The sequence below is a fragment of the Bos grunniens genome, chromosome 3 (assembly GCF_055505025.1).
Source record: "Bos grunniens cultivar Pamir isolate PY7600 chromosome 3, Bosgru_T2T1.0, whole genome shotgun sequence".
Taxonomy (NCBI): Eukaryota; Metazoa; Chordata; class Mammalia; order Artiodactyla; family Bovidae; genus Bos; species Bos grunniens.
In genome coordinates, this window is record NC_141167.1 from 102972808 (window position 1) to 102990036 (window position 17229).

At 43.7% G+C, this 17229-nt stretch overlaps 1 protein-coding gene across 1 annotated transcript; it reads right to left on the reverse strand.

Moving 5' to 3' along the window:
* Positions 1 to 10632: 10632 nt before the first annotated feature.
* Positions 10633 to 16712, reverse strand: RPTN (repetin). The gene is made up of 3 exons (XM_086394493.1): positions 16580 to 16712; positions 15155 to 15312; positions 10633 to 14428 (listed from the first exon to the last, which is right to left on the reverse strand). The coding sequence occupies exons 2-3, from the start codon at positions 15290 to 15292 to the stop codon at positions 11384 to 11386; spliced, it is 3183 nt and encodes a 1060-aa protein (XP_086250619.1). The 5' UTR covers positions 15293 to 15312; positions 16580 to 16712; the 3' UTR covers positions 10633 to 11383.
* Positions 16713 to 17229: the final 517 nt, after the last annotated feature.

Here is a 17229-nt window from a genome sequence, read left to right on the forward strand (position 1 = left end):
GGCATGAAAAGTTCCCCTGGTATCTCTAATTTTCTTGAAGAGATCTCTAGTCTTTCTCATTCAGTTGTTTTCCTCTATTTCTTTGCATTGATCACTGAGGAAGGCTTTCTTATGTCTCCTTGCTATTCTTTGGAACTTTGCATTCAAATGGGTATATCTTTCCTTTTCTCCTTTACTTTTCAGTTCTCTTCTTTTCACAGCTATTTGTAAGGCCTCCTCAGAGAACCATTTTGCCTTTTTGCCTTTCTTTTTCTTGGGGATGGTCTTGACCCCTGTCTCCTGTACAATGTCACAAACCTCCGTCCATAGTTCTTCAGGCACTCTGTCTATCAGATCTAATCCCTTGATTCACCCTTAAAGGCCAGGCCAAGTAATTCTTCCAGCAAGAAACCTTCTGTCTAGCATTCCCCACTCGGATGGAGTTTTTTTTCCCTCTTGGTCCTTGTGTTTGATTACAGGCCTGTCAGAGTGTTCTATGAATTAAGCGTACTGATTTATATACATTACATCTCTCAGTAGACTCTGAGCTCCTCGGGGGCAGGGATAATTTTCATATCTGTGCCCTCTACAGTACTAGCATTGTGCCTTGTGTTTAGCAGTTCTAGCCCAGACTGGTTGACATGGCAGTTACATGCCAGATTCTGTTCCACAAATTACAGCACTCATTGAGTAGGCTCTTTTCATTGGAGTGGAAAACAATCAAATAATTTAAAACATGAATTTTAGAGGTCAGGTCTGGATTTGAATTTTTTTTTTCTAATTTTATTTTATTTTTAAACTTTACATAATTGTATTAGTTTTGCCAAATATCAAAATGAATCCGCCACAGGTATACATGTGTTCCCCATCCCGAACCCTCCTCCCTCCTCCCTCCCCATACCATCCCTCTGGGCCGTCCCAGTGCACCAGCCCCAAGCATCCAGCATCGTGCATCAAACCTGGACTGGCAACTCGTTTCCTACATGATATTTTACATGTTTCATTGCCATTCTCCCAAATCTTCCCACGCTCTCCCTCTCCCACAGAGTCCATAAGACTGTTCTATACATCAGTGTCTCTTTTGCTGTCTCGTACACCGGGTTATTGTTACCATCTTTCTAAATTCCATATATATGCGTTAGTATACTGTTATGTTTTTCCTTCTGGCTTACTTCACTCTGTATAATAGGCTCCAGTTTCATCCACCTCATTAGAACTGATTCAAATGTATTCTTTTTAATGGCTGAGTAATACTCCATTGTGTATATGTACCACAGCTTTCTTATCCATTCATCTGCTGATGGACATCTAGGTTGCTTCCATGTCTTGGCTATTATAAACAGTGCTGCGATGAACATTGGGGTACACGTGTCTCTTTCCCTTCTGGTTTCCTCAGTGTGTATGCCCAGCAGTGGGATTGCTGGATCATAAGGCAGTTCTATTTCCAGTTTTTTAAGGAATCTTCACACTGTTCTCCATAGTGGCTGAACTAGGATTTGAATTTTGTTCTTGTCACTCACAAGATATGTGACTTTGGGGGAAGTTCCTTAATCTCTCCATGCCTTGGCTTTCTCATCTATAAAGTGGACAAGATGAAAAGCATCAAATTTACTAGGGTTTGTGAGAGGATAAGGCATGTGAGCACTTAGCATTGTCCCCCACACACACTCAGGGGAAGCTAGTGATGTGCTCAGGGAGAGTTAATGATGGCTATTTTTTTTACCTGTGTCTGCAAACAATTGTTTGTTCTCTTAGACCCATCACAAGGTGTTGTGATTGTCTTCCTGCTGCAGAGATCGTGAATTCTTGATGACAGACACCCTGCCTCTGTATCCCCCAGTGACCAGCACAGTGTCCAGGAAACTTAAGTCATCAGTGTTCATTGGGTGAATGAATGAATCTGAGACTTTTGAACTGCAGCCCCCACCTTCAATGTATGGAAATATTGCTGTTATTAGTAGGCATCGCTAATGGGGTCTTATAAATGCATGCTATCAATGATTTATTTGGCTTTAGGGAAGTGTGTGGAAGACAGTGTGAAAGACAGACTTGTAAATTATGAACTTTAAAATAAGCAGAATGAATTAGAATGCCACAGAGGATGATAATAGTAGGAGCAGACAGGTGGAGTGGAAAAATTAATGACTAAGGTAGGTGTGGGGGGTGGCTTTATGGAGATGATGTTTGAAGTGAGGTTTTAAGAATGAGTACAACCTTGGTTAAATAAATCCACCTGCTTGTTTAAATCCTAATCAATCACTAAAGTCTAAGACAGATGCTTCCTCTACCCTGAAGATACTGGTTTTGCCCCACCTGCATATATCTTCCCTCTTTTGAGCATCCATGGTGCTTTCTTTCTTATCATCTTACCACCTGCAGTTACAGTACTTGATCAGCATGAGGTGATCAAAAAATTTTGTACATTGAATTATAGCATCTTTACTTACATGCATAGCTCAGCCTTTGCTCTAGCCCTGACTAGTCCAAGCTCTTTTAAGGCAAGGATTGTACCTTTGCAGTTCTCTAGTGCCTAGAATGGAGAAGGCAATGGCACCCCACTCTAGTACTCTTGCCTGGATAATCTCATGGATAGAGGAGGCTGGTGGGCTACAGTCCATGGGGTCACTAAGAGTCAGACACGACTGAGCGACTTCACTTTCACTTTTTACTTTCATGCATTGGAGAAGGAATGGCAACCCACTCCAGTGTTCTTGCCTGGAGAATCCCAGGGATGGGGGAGCCTGGTGGGCTGCCGTCTATGGGGTCGCACAGAGTCGGAGATGACTGAAGCGATTTATCAGCAGCAGCAGTGCCTAGAATGTGCCAGGTACCATGTCAGGTACTCTGCAGATCCTTACAGCCACCCTATGAAGAAGATATTATTATCAGAATTTTTAAATGAGGAACTGAGAATCAAGTAATAAAAAAGTTGAGTAGTTGGGTCAAGATTGGAACTTACTTCTTTTGGACTCCCAAACTGCTGCTCTTAACTGAGTAGGCTACTATATGATGCACTGCACAGTTAGGGGTGATAGCTGCTGTAGTAGAAACTGGTGACCAGTACATATGACAAGAGTCTTACTTGTTCACTGGGCAGAGAGTGCCAAACTGTGACCTGATTAGCATTTGTCATTTTTTTTCTAGCCATCTAAGAACACAGGGAAATCCCCTGGACAGAGGGGCCTCACCATCTACAGTGCATGGGGTCTGGAAGAGTCAGACACTGCTTAGCAACTAAACAGCAGCAAGGACACAGGGAATCCAGTGATCAGTAGGTGGCGCTAGAACCCCATATGATAATATAATTTCTCCAGTTTGCTTGCAAAGTATAAATGGTGCGAAGATGTCTAGTTAAGTTGGAGTCTAGGTGGCATATTGGGGTGTTGTTGGCAACCACGTTGCAAATGTAGACTGCAGCCAGATCACAGAGGGCTTCTTTGAGCATTCAGTCGACACATACACTTATTGGGCATGCACCATGATCAGCCAGTTTGTGTGTGTGTGTGTGTGTGTGTGTGTGTGTGCATGCGCGCATGCATGCGTGCCTACCTTTCTAAATGTTACAGAAAGAAATCAGGGAATGCAGGTAACAAATTTCATTTCAAAGTACTATGTGATAAATAAAAAATACTATGTGAAAAATTAGATCAGATGGGCACTGTCGATGCCACCCTAAAGGGCTGTAAACTCTGAGTTCCTGGCCCCCTCCCTGCCATATACACACTTTATTCAGAAGCATCTTTGTTGTTCCATCATCTTTGTTAGTCCATCATCTTCAAGCCTTCTATGTTGGAAACTTGCTTCTGTCTCATTGCCTTACATGGTAAAGGAGAAGGGTAGAGTCTAAAATCATTTTGAAGCAAGCACTGTTTTTGATGTCGAGGGTACAGTGGCAAACAGGACAAACAAAATCCTTGTTCTTGTGGGCCTTAAGTTCCAATTGAGGGGAAATGACTACAAACAAGCAATATAAAAACAATGTACCCGATATGAAAAGTGCTGACAATAGCAACAAAAAGAAGAGGATGTAATTGAGAGTGATTGGAAGACTGTTCTTTTAGATTAAAAGTTAGAGAAATCTTCTCTGAGGAGGTATACTCTTTAGCTGATACCTAGATGAAATAAGACGGCAGCCACATAAATCAGTGAGATGCCCATTCCAGACCAAAAAAATTAGCTGTTCCAAATAGGAATCAGTTTATCCTACCAGAATCAAAGAAAGAAGGCCAGAATGGTTGGTGACTGTACAAGAGAGTGTTGAAAGATGAGGTCTGGAAGAGACCAAATATAGAAAGGCCCTGGGAAAAATGTTGAATTTTATCGTCAGTGTGGGGAGAACCTAAAGATGAGGTCTGGAAGAGACCAAACGTAGAAAGGCCCTGGGAAAAATGTTGAATTTTATCATCAGTGTGGGGAGAAACTGTCAAGAATTTTAAGCAGGGGAGTGACATGATGTGGTTTACATTTCACAGAGGAGTAAGGACCCCCATCAGGAAGCTACTGCTGTATTCCAGGAGAGAGATGGTGGTGATGGGGGTGTTAGGACTAGACGTGGCAGTGATGGTGAATTTGGGCCACACTGTATTTTGAGATAGAAACAAAAAGACTTGCTGATGAGTTTGATTTGGGACGAAGGAATGATTACAACAAAGTATATACCTTAGGTTTTTGCCTGAGCACTGTGGATGGCGCCCCAACTTACTAAAATGGGGGACATAAAAGGAGAAGCAAGTTCAATCGAGAGTTCTGTTTGGGAATGCTAAGACTGAGATGCTATTTAGATGTCCAAGTGGAAATGCCAAGTAGATTATTGGAGAATGTGTAAGCCTGGAGTTTAGGAAAGACGTTAGAGATGAAAATTGGAGAGCCTCGGAAACACTGACACATTTAAAGCCAAAGGACAAGATAAAATAGCCCATAGTTAGAGTAGAAAATAGCTCAGGAGTCAGTCCCAAGGGGAAGAAAGTTGGGCTGCAGTGAAATAAAGAACAATTTTCTGCAGGGGAATGATGTCCCTTTCTAATTTAGGTATATTTGGAGGAAGCGCTGTGAGTTATCTTTACAGTTTTCATGATTCACTCACAGTTTGAGAATAGATGGTGCTTAAGAGGGACAGTGGAGAAGGTGATGGCACCCCACTCCAGTACTCTTGGCTGGAAAATCCCATGGACCGAGGAGCCTGGTAGGCTGCAGTCCATGGGGTCATTAAGAGTCAGACACGACTGAGAGACTTCACTTTCACTTTTCACTTTCATGCATTGGAGAAGGAAATGGCAACCCACTCCAGTGTTCTTGCCTGGAGAATCCCAGGGATGGGGGAGCCTGGTGGGCTGTCGTCTATGGGGTCGCAGAGTCGGAGATGACTCAAGTGACTTAGCAGCAGCAGCAGCAGCAGCACAAGAGGGACAGTCTTCATTTTCAGTTGAGAAAATTTGGAAGGTTGCTCTATGGTTTAGATCCAGAGAGCTCCTTTTTTTTTTTTTTTTTGCTGGCGGCAGAACCTACTTCTGGTTAGCCTGTAACACATTAAAATGTTTCTCCTCCCTCCTTTCACACCCTCTTAAGGGCAGACCCCCACTTCTCATCTTTGGCTTTTGGGCTCAGATTAGATAGCCCTGCAGTCCGCCATGTTCCAAGGTCTGCATAGGCTTAGGTTGTACCTGTGATGGGGAAGTTATACAGATCAAGTTCATTAGTTCAATTCAGTCGTTCAGTCGTGTCTGACTCTTTGAGACCGCATGGACTGCAGCGTGCCAGGCTTCCCTGTCCATCACTGACTTGGAGCTTGCTCAAACTCATGTTCATGTCTATCGAGTCGGTGATGCCATCCAACCATCTCATCCTCTGTCATCCCCTTCTCCTCCTGCGTTCAATCTTTCTCAGCATCAGGGTCTTTTCCAGTGAGTCAGTTCTTTGCATCAAGTGGCCAAAATATTGGAGTTTCAGCTTCAGCATCAATTCTTCCAATGAATATTTAGGACTGATTTCTTTTAGGATTGACCGGTTGGATCTCCTTGCTGTCCAAGGGACTCTCAAGAGTTTTCTCTAACATCACAGTTCCAAAGCATCAATACTTCAGTGCTCAGCTTTCTTTGTAGTCCAACTCTCACATCCATACATGACTACTGGAAAAACCATAGCTTTGACTAGATGGACCTTTATTGGCAAAGTAATGTCTCTGCTTTTAATATGCTGTCTAGGTTGATCATAGCTTTTCTTCCAAGGAGCAAGTATCCTTTAATTTCATGGCTGCAGTCACCATCTGTAGTGATTTGGAGCCCCCCAAAATAAAGTCTGTCACTGCTTCCATTGTTCCCCATCTATTTGCCATGAAATGATGGGACCAAATGCCATGATCTTAGTTTTCTGAGTGTTGAGTTTTAAGCCAAATTTTTCACTCTCCTCTTTCACTTTCATCAAGAGGCTCTTTAGTTCTTCTTCGCTTTCTGCCATAAGAGTGGTGTCATCTGCCTATCTGAGGTTATTGATATTTCTTTTGGCAATCTTGATTCCAGCTTGTGCTTCATCCCGTCCAGCATTTTGCATGATGTATTCTGCATATAAGTTAAATAAGCAGGGTGACAATACATAGCCTTGGTGTACTCCTTTCCCAATTTGGAACCAGTCTATTGTTCCATGTCCAGTTCTAATTGTTGCTTCTCGACCTGCATACAGATTTCTCAGGAGGCAGATCAAGTGGCTTGGTATTCCTATCTCTTAAGAATTTTCCACAGTTTGTTGTGATCCACATAGTCAAAGGCTTTGGCATAGTCAATAAAGCAGAAGTAGATGTTTTTCTGGAACTCTCTTGCTTTTTTGATGATCCAACGGATGTTGGCAATTTGATATCTGGTTCCTCTGCCTTTTTGAAATCCAGCTGGAACGTCTGGAAGTTCTCGGTTCACATACTGTTGAAGCCTGGCTTGGAGAATTTTGAGCATTACTTTACTAGTGTGTGAGATGAGTGCAATTGTGTGGTAGTTTGAACATTCTTTGGCATTGTCTTTCTTTGGGATTGGAATGAAAACTGACCTTTTCCAGTCCTGTGGCCACTGCTGAGTTTTCCAAATTTGTTGGCATATTGAGTGCAGCACTTTCACAGCACCATCTTTTAGGATTTGAAATAGCTCAACTGGAATTCCATCACCTCTACTAGCTTTGTTCATAGTGATGCTTCCTAAGGCCCACTTGACTTCGCATTCCAGGATGTCTGGCTCTAGCTGAGTGATCACAACCCATATAGTGATGATATGGGTTGTGAAGATCTTTTTTGTATAGTTCTTCTGTGTATGTTTGCCACCGCTTCTTAATATCTTCTGCTTCTGTTAGGTCCATACCATTTCTGTCCTTTATCGTGCCCATCTTTGCATGAAAAGTTCCCTTGGTATCTCTAATTTTCTTGAAGAGATCTCTAGTCTTTCTCATTCTGTTGTTTTCCTCTATTTCTTTGCATTGATCACTGAAGAAGGCTTTCTTATGTCTCCTTGCTATTCTTTGGAACTTTGTATTCAAATGGGTATATCTTTCCTTTTCTCCTTTTCTTTTCAGTTCTCTTCTTTTTGTAGCTATTTGTAAGGCCTCCTCAGAGAACCATTTTGCCTTTTTGCCTTTCTTTTTCTTGGGGATGGTCTTGATCCCTGTCTCCTGTACAATGTCACGAACCTCCATCCATAGTTCTTCAGGCACTCTGTCTATCAGATCTAATCCCTTGAATCTATTTGTCACTTCCACTGTATAGTTGTAAGAGATTTGATTTAGGTCATAACTGGATAGTCCAGTAGTTTTCCCTACTTTCTTCAGTTTAAGTCTGAATTTGGCAATAAGGAGTTCAGTTCATGATCTCAGCCACAGTCAGCCCCTGGTTTTGTTTTTGCTGACTGTATAGAGCTTCTCCATCTTTGGCTGCAAAGAATGTAATCAGTCTGATTTCGATATTGACCATCTGGTGATGTCCATGTGTAGAGTCTTCTCTTGTGTTGTTGGAAGTGGATGTTTGCTATGACAAGTGCGTTCCCTTGGCAAAACTCTTATTAGCCTTTGCTCTGCTTCATTTTGTACTCCAAGGCCAAATTTGCCTGTTACTCCAGGTGTCTCTTGACTTCCTACTTTTGCATTCTAGTCCCCTATAATGAAAAGGCCATCTCTTTTGGGTGTTGGTTCTGAAAGGTCTTGTAGGTCTTCATAGAATTGTTCAACTTCAGCGTCTTCAGTATTACTGGTTGAGGCATGCACTTGGATTACTGTGATATTGAATGGTTTGCCTTGGAAATGAACAGAGATCATTCTGTTGTTTTTGAGATTGTACCCAAGAACTGCGTTTGGACTCTTTTGTTGACTATGAGACCTACACCTAACTCCGTCCTTATATTAGCTGTTTCTCTCCATCTCAAACATCTGTCCTGCCAGTTTTCCTCTCATTTTCTGCTAAGAAAACTTTGTGGCTCCTACTATTAACAGAAAGAAAAAATCCCATATAGAAAGGCTTCATGGTAGATTTTGAGGTCCTCCATGATCTAGCTCACTTTGCCCTTTCAGCTTTGACTCTCTTTAGTGTCTATGTGTATACCTTTTGCTTCATCAAACTTTCCTGGGCTTTCCTTCATTATATTTATTGTGCTGTTTCCCAGCCTGGTTGCCTTAATCGCTCCCATTCTTTACTGTCTGGCTCACCCACTGAGAGCCTCCATGAGCCCTGAGTAGCTTCCAGACTTTGAGACCACTCACCCTGGTTTATTCTCCACCCTCTGCTTTAGCTTTCTGGGGCGAGTCTAAGTTGTGGAGAACATTTGTGAAGAAGACCCATCTTACTTATGAACAATTATGCCATTTAAATAGTAGCCAGCATATGGGCCTCCCCATTGAGCTTAAGGCCCAGGACAAGCTGTGACTTTTCTCATCCCCCTCTCTCCTAGGATCATGGCCCTAGTTTAGATGCTTTCCATACAGCCTTTTAAAACCTTTTCAAGCAGAGCTACTCCCTTCCTGGTGTCATGACAGCAGTTTTCTTGTATTTAGGACATTTTGTCTTATTTAATGGTTTTTTTTCTGTACACATATTTCTTGCTATTAGATAGGAATGTTCTCCAGGAAAGGAATTGTTGTTATGAGATTTTATATCCTTCCTATGCTGAAGATGATCTGATAGTCCTCAGTATCCATTCTTATCTACTTCTGTGTTTCCTAGACTCCCTTATGCTAGAGTTCTAGATGTGAATTACATTTTATCAGTTAGGTGATTTTGCATGATATTTGGAAGATATTGTGATTTGGGCTATTTCTCTTGGCAAATATGGTTATGGAATCATGGATGTTGATAGGCAATTTTGGCAGCAATGTGAGGCCACTTCTGGATTCCAGCTTTCTCATTCCTTAACTGTGGCACTGGTGATGTATTGAACCCAATAGTTCCAGAAGTTGCTTCCTATTTTTCAATGATGCAACCCATATAATTCTGGACACTAAATCCCCTTTTGATTAAAATATCCAAAGAGGTTATTTTTCCATTCACTTACTGAATAAGGATCTCATTAATTTCCTTTTTCTATTACTGCATAATAGATAGGAAAGCCCAAATAAATATTCAGTTGAATTTATTCTGAAGTCACACTAATTTTCTCCATCTGCCTATCTATTCAACAAATGATGAGGGCCACTAAACTTCAGTGGAGGCACTAAGTGCTAAGTAGTACAAGTTTGAGTGAGATATGGTCTTATTTCCAGTTTGGTAGGGGAGAGAATTACTATAGTGTAACAAATGATATCGCAGGAATGAGTAAAAATTTAGGGGAAAGAATGCTTGGAGTATCCAGGGAAGCTGCCCATAGATGTGATATTTTAGTTGGGACACAAAGGATGCTGAGGTTTTTGCCAGACTGAAAGAGGGGGGAAGGTATTCCAGACTGTGGAATTGTATATTAAAAATATGATTTATTGAAAGTCTATGGTACACTAAGAAAAAGTATTAAATGTTCCTTGGAGGAGTCTTTCATGAGATTAGGCTGGGTAGGTCATTTGGGTTAGATTGTGGAGGTCCTGTGTGCCATGCTAAGGGGTATGAACTTTATTCTCAGGTCACTGAAGAGAAGGGAGGTTAAGGTGGTGGAGATGGAGAAGTGGGAAGAGATTTAAGAGGTGTGGTGGATGTAGAGTTGGCAAGACTTAATGATCACTTGCAGGCTTCCCTGATGGCTCAGATGGTAAAGAATCTGCCTACAATGCAGGAGACCTGAGTCCAATCCCTGTGTCAGGAAGATCACCTAGAGAAGGAAGTGGCAACCCACTCCAGTATTCTTGCCTGGAGAATCCCATGGACAGAGGAGCTTGGTGGCCTACAGTTCATGGGGTCGCAAAGAGTCAGACATGACTGAATAACTAAGCGCACACACACACAATGATCACTTGAATATGGAGCTGAATGAGCGGAAGGAGTCAAATTTGACTCCTCTGCAGGGGAAGGAGCTGAAGACGATGTTTAGATAAGTTCCTTTTGACTCCTTGTTCTTTGTTTCATATTGATTCTTATTATTTTAAGTGCTCAGGAGCTCAAAGAACAAAGAGATCTTAAAAGTGGAGAAATGATTTCTTATCCTTGGAAAATGCCTACAAGTGAAGATAGGATGGCCCCATAGTGAAGAAAGAAAAGAGTCACTGAGGTTGATGCTCACCAATCATTTATTGGGTATTTTAATACAATTCCATAGACTTTCTCATGAAAGGTTTTCAGGCTCCAGGAGCTAGGGATCAACAGTGTTGGCTTGTTGGAATCTGCCAACAGATGACATGTTTTCTGTTTCATGTGATCAGAAACTAAAAGGCATCGAACTGGAATCAGTCCAATCAGCTCTCATGATAGCTCAGTGGCCAGTCCTGATGAGGGGTAGAGACATGGGCATGGGGGTGTTGTGGATGTCTAGCAGCCTCTCACTGTATTTCATTTTAGTGTAGGCTATGAGGCTTGCAATTCTTGATGGTTTAGCCACAAGAGCTCTGTAAGTTCTGGTGTCCTCTCCTCGGGTTATAATGTATATCTTTAGAATGCCTTTCCTGTTTCTGAACTTTTGAGTGAAATTCTTACCTTTCAATGATCCAATCATGTCCCACCTATACAGAGAACAAACCAGGAAATGATTTAAATCCCCAAATTAATCAAAATTGGGATCTGATTATTTCACCCAATTTACCACTCAGATTTTACCCAACCAGAGCATTCTGGAATTGCTGATCAAAGAACTGAAATGCCCTAGAAGTGAATTCTAGTTCCTAAAAGCATCCTTGTGGTTAGATAGAGTAGAGGAGAGAATGAAGATACACATTTTCAATCTCTTAAGCAGAAGTAAGGATGAACTTGATGTGTAGATTTCTTCCTTGGCTTCATGTTGCTTTAGCTCTTGGTGCAATGCACAGCCTAGTGCCAAACCCCTTTCTGCTCTTGTACGTAGTCATAGAGTGGATTGGGAGCAATAGTTGCCTTGATAGGGTGACTTCCACCCTGTTCTCTTCTTTGAGGCCTCCCAGCATTCTGGGTTGGATGGAAGGCCAGGTCACTGCATCTTCCTTGGGAACTTGGACTCTGGCCATCTTCATTCATATGAAATTTTTCTCTGTTGGCACATCCTTCCTGGGTCCCATGGGATTGTCGATACTGGGACTCTTGATACCTCTCTTTATCCTTATGGGTTTGCCAATCCTGTTGTTGTCGACGGTTTTGATCCTCTTCATGGGTTTGCCTGTCTTGTCTCTGACGGGTCTGCTCATCTTCGTGGGTCTGCTCATCTTCATGGGTTTGCCTGTCTTGTCCCTGACGGGTCTGCTCATCTTCACGTGTTTGCCTGTCTCGTCTCTGACCGGTCTGCTGATCCTCATGAGTCGGCCTGTCTTGTCTCTGACGGGTCTGCTCATCTTCGTGGGTCTGCCTGTCTCGTCTCTGACGGGTCTGCTCATCTTCGTGGGTCTGCCTGTCTCGTCTCTGACGGGTCTGCTCATCTTTGTGGGTCTGCCTGTCTCGTCTCTGATGGGTCTGCTCATCTTCATGAGTCTGCCTGTCTCGTCTCTGACGGGTCTGCTCATCTTCGTGGGTTTGCCTGTCTCGTCTCTGACGGGTCTGCTCATCTTCATGGGTTTGCCTGTCTTGTCTCTGACCGGTCTGCTGATCCTCATGAGTCTGCCTGTCTCGTCTCTGAGGGGTCTGCTTATCTTCACGGGTTTCCCTGTCCCATGTCTCACGTGGAGTTTCCTGACCCTCATGACTGTGTCTACCGCAGCTTTGGTGGTCCTGCTCTTCCTCTGCCTGGTGGCTCTGCTTCTCACCATGACTCTGCCTGGTCTGGACCTGTCTGTGGCCCTGCTCACCACTGTGTGATTGCCAGTCACTCCCTCTGTGACAGGGTGGCCTTTCTTGCTGAATTTGTGCTACTAGTTTGTGTTGGCTGTCCTCTTCGGACTCCCATGCCTGGCGACTGTTCTGCTGCCCTTCCCTAGTCTGGAATCTCTGTCCCTGATTTCGGTTTACTTCCTGTCCTTGAGTATATTGACTTGGTCTTCCTGGCCTTCCTGATTGCTCAACATGTGAGTCTCTGCTTGCTCCCTCGTTCCCTTGGAAGCACCTATTTTGCCTAGTTTCCCCAGTCTCTGACTGACCGTATTGAGAGTTCACACCTTGTCTGTCTGTCTGACTATATCGAGTGCTCAGGCCATGCCTGTCTGTCTCATCATAGTGGGAACTCTGGCCTTGCCTGTCTGTCTGACCATAGTGAGAGCTCAGGCCTTGTCTATCTGTCTGCCCATACTGAGAGCTCAGACCTTGTCTGTCTGTCTGCCCATAGTGAGAGCTCAGGCCTTGTCTATCTGTCTGCCCATACTGAGAGCTCAGACCTTGTCTGTCTGTCTGACCATAGTGAGAGCTCAGGCCTTGTCTATCTGTCTCATCATAGTGGAAACTCTGGCCTTGCCTGTCTGTCTGACCATACTGAGAGCTCAGACCTTGTCTGTCTGTCTGACCATAGTGAGAGCTCAGATCTTGTCTGTCTGTCTCATCATAGTGGGAACTCTGGCCTTGTCTGTCTGTCTGACCATACTGAGAGCTCAGGCCTTGTCTGTCTGTCTGACCATAGTGAGAGCTCAGGCCTTGTCCGCCTGTCTCATCATAGTGGGAACTCTGGCCTTGTCTGTCTGTCTGACCATACTGAGAGCTCAGACCTTGTCTGTCTGTCTGATCATAGTGAGATCTTTGGCCTTGTCTGTCCGTTCGACCATATTGAGAGCTCAGGCCTTGTCTGTCTGTCTGCCCGTAGTGAGAGCTCAGGCCTTGTCTATCCATCTGACCATACTGAGAGCTCAGGCCTTGTCTGTCTGTCTGATCATAGTGAGATCTTTGGCCTTGTCTGTCTGTCTGCCCATAGTGAGAGCTCAGGCCTTGTCTGTCTGTCTGCCCGTAGTGAGAGCTCAGGCCTTGTCTATCCATCTGACCATACTGAGAGCTCAGGCCTTGTCTGTCTGTCTGATCATAGTGAGATCTTTGGCCTTGTCTGTCCGTCTGCCCATAGTGAGAGCTCAGGCCTTGTCTGTCTGTCTGACCATAGTGAGAGCTCAGGCCTTGTCTGTCTGTCTGACCATAGTGAGCGCTCAGACCTTGTCTGTCTGTCTGACCATAGTGAGAGCTCTGGCCTTGTCTGTCTGTCTGACCATAATGGTAACTCTGGCCTTGTCTGTCTGGCCTTGTCTGGCTATAGTGAGCGCTCAGACCTTGTCTGTCTGTCTGGCCATAGTGGGACTCCAATTCTTGCCTATTTCTCTGACCATAGCCTGATTCTTGACCCAGCCTTCCAGACTGTTCATTATAAGAGCCCGATTCCTGTTGGTTTGTGTGGCTATACTGAGGATCCTCTCTAAGTCTTCCAGACTGGCCATAGCTTGACTGTTGTCCAAGCCTATCAGACTGTCCACAATGAGAATCTTGAAGTTGTTTCTCATACTGATTTAGGGCAAAGACATAGCCTTGTCTTTCAGGATTGCCACTGCCAGATTTATTACTCAGTCTTTGACCAGAGCTGGAGTCCTGACCCTGTCTCTCAGTCTGACCATAGTGGGAGTCCCTGTCTTGTCTCTCTGACTGACCGTAGCGAGAGTCCCTGTCTTGTCTCTCAGATTGATCTTGGTGGGTATCTTGGCTTTGTTTCTCAGACTGACTATGGCAGGAATCCTGCCTTTCTCCCTCATGTCTCTTCCTGTGTTGTCTGCCTGTATTTGTTGGAAATGTATGGCCTTGTGTTCCCTCCTGCTTCCTTTCTTGCTGAGAGGTTCTATCTCCATATGATTCATTATCCAGCCTATGATAGCAGGCTTGGGCCAACTGGAACACCATCAGGAGATATTCATGAAAATCAACATGCTCATTTCTGTTTCTATCCAAGAGGCTCAAGATGGTTTCCACAGTCTCTGGGTCGTTTGGTCTCTGTGCAAAGGTAAAACAAGCAAAAAAATCAGATGTTCTCCTATGGATAGTGTCAGTATCTGTGCCCCAGTCCATTTAGTCCTGCATAAACCTTCGATTGAGAAACCACTAATCTAAAGTGGCCTATGCTTGGTTCTAGTCTTTGATAAGCTGGTTCTCAGAATCTCATCCCTTGCTGGACCAATGGGAGCATAACAGTAGGGATAGATACACTTATTTAAAATCAGCGTCATTAATAATTACTTTGAATCATTTGAGGAAGCTATCCCATTCCACCCCATGCTATGTTGTATTGTTTGTTCATCTGGTTTTTCTAACCACACTGTGAGATCCTGGAGGGAGGGGAAGCTGGTTTTATTCATGTTTGTATCCCCAGTGCCCAGAATGGTGGTATGTAGTAGATGTTCAGTGACTCTTTACTGAACAAATAAATGAATGAGATGTGTGGACAACACTTAAATATGGAAATCAAGATACAAATCTCAGATTTTCTCCTGAGAAATGATTTCCAGCCTGAGCTGTACTCCCTCTTGTTTGAACAAAAATACAAGGAGGTGTGTGTGTGTGTGTGTGTGTGCTGGAAGAGAACTACTAAGGAGCTGCCTGAAATTCTTTTAGTTACAGGGTAGATCATGAACAAATAAAACAAAAAGCATAACATTCTAAAGGCAGGTGTCAGTGTAATTCACACTTGTCTCCATGGGGCTCAAAGTCTGAGCATCTTACCCGGAGGATGTCTCCAAACTCAGCCAAGAGCAGCTGCTTCAACTCCTCCTTGCATAGTGAGGTGGAATCCCCATTCTCTTTGGCATATTTCTGGAACACTCTAATCATGGTGAGTATGCTGTTCAGGAGTTCGGTCATTTTGGCAAAGATGAAGGAACCTAAAAGAAGAAACATTATATTGTCTGTATTTACAATGAAGACCAGGAGACAGCATTTCCAGAGGAAAAGTGGCCCCTTTTGGTCAGGGAAAAAAGTTTAAGAAATGACAGAGCTCATTGTTAGCTATACTCTTCACTCTCTTTGACCACAGTCAGACTCCAAATATCATGTGTTCAATGGAATAAAGGTGAAAACTATGTGTCCCCTGCTATAAAAAGAGACGATATCCTAGAATACAAAATGTTATAGGGATTTTGTATGCTCTGTCTTCTACTTCACATGGGACTTGCTTGATTGAAACGCTCATATTAGAACGAAAAAGAAGGGAGATCAGGAAGGCCGTAGAGGTAGGGCCAGAAGCCAGTATGATAAGGCACAATTTTCTACCAAAGACCAGCACACTGAAGAGGGCACTCAATAGATTCTTCTGAATAGGCCTCAGTCTTCTAATGAGTTTCACTTAGGTGGGGAAGAAGGATAGAGGTCTCTTGCCATTTGCCAAGGAAGCTTTCTAAGAGACTAAATTCCAGCAAGTGCTTCTGGCCTGGATAGTCATGTTGGAATATTATAAATATATTGCAAGTAGAATAAGTGGATACAAAAACTGTTCTAGATAAAAATAGCAAGCTAAATTAACTGCATAGATGAGAAGAAATACGTACAGTCAGATAGGTTTACATAGCCATGTTGGGAGGCTGGAGTCTTTTGGAGCCTCCATCTCAATAATATTTCTTCTATGATGTAAAAATTCTAGTTACTGAGTTTGCAGGCCTCTAGACTGAAGTCCTAACTGCAAAGCACACTAGATTTCCAAAAGCATGCCACTGATGCCTCTAGGGATAAGTGACAAATGATGAAGTGCAGGACACAAGCAGAGTCCCTTATGGCAGTTCATTGCAGTGAGACTTGAATATTATTGTGGTCCCATGGTCTGGGACCTTGGCCCTAATGAGCCCTAAACTCTTGGGTCTGGCCTAACTTGCACAAAAGGGAAATGCTCCACTATGGGCGACTAATTTATCCATCAAGAGTTCTAGTCCTTTATTTTGGGATGCCTAGGACACACAGAAACAATGGCATGTGTATTTTACGGACTCAGAAGTACATCCCTCCTGCCATCCCCGTGAGCTATCATATTCTCAGATAGAGGCAAAAAAGGAAGCAGGAAGGTACCCACGGCCACAGGGTACCTCCCCAGCCCAGCACATCACAGCCCCTACCAAGAGGCTCTTGGATTCTGCTGTTGCTTCCCCATGCATGTCTTACCTGCTTGAGGAGGTATCAACAGAGGATTCAGAAGCCGGAGAGGATACTGGACACCTGCAAACCCATCCTATTTATAGGGGTTTTAATTGTCCTCCTAGACCATCCCAGGAGACACCCATTCTGTGGCAGAACCTGAATCACTCTGGGCCCAGCCCAGCTTGACCTCTCCCTCTGCAAACCGTTTGATTTATTTACTTCCCCCATTTACTCATGAACCTGCTGGCATCACAATAGGTGACACTGTTCAAGTCTTGGCCCCATTAATTAGGGGAGTGTATGTGTAGGCATGCATGCAGCTGCTGCTGCTGCTGCTAAGTTGCTTCAGTCGTGTCCGACTCTGTGCGACCCTGTAGATGGCAGCCCACCAGGCTCCCCTGTCCCTGGGATTCTCCAGGCAAGAACGCTGGAGTGGGTTGCCATTTACTTCTCCAATCATGCCTGCAGCAGGGGTCCCAAAAGACAGAGGCATGGGCCAAATACATCCTTAGCATGTGTCACTTATCGAGACTAATGGAAGGCAACAGGCAATCATACCAAAGAAGGATACTAATCAGGTCACGGCACAAAAATCTGTCAAAGCAGAGACTAGAGAGTCTAGGTGGAGAGCCAGGACATAATTATTGGAAGAGATTTGTTTCGGGTTGTTTTGC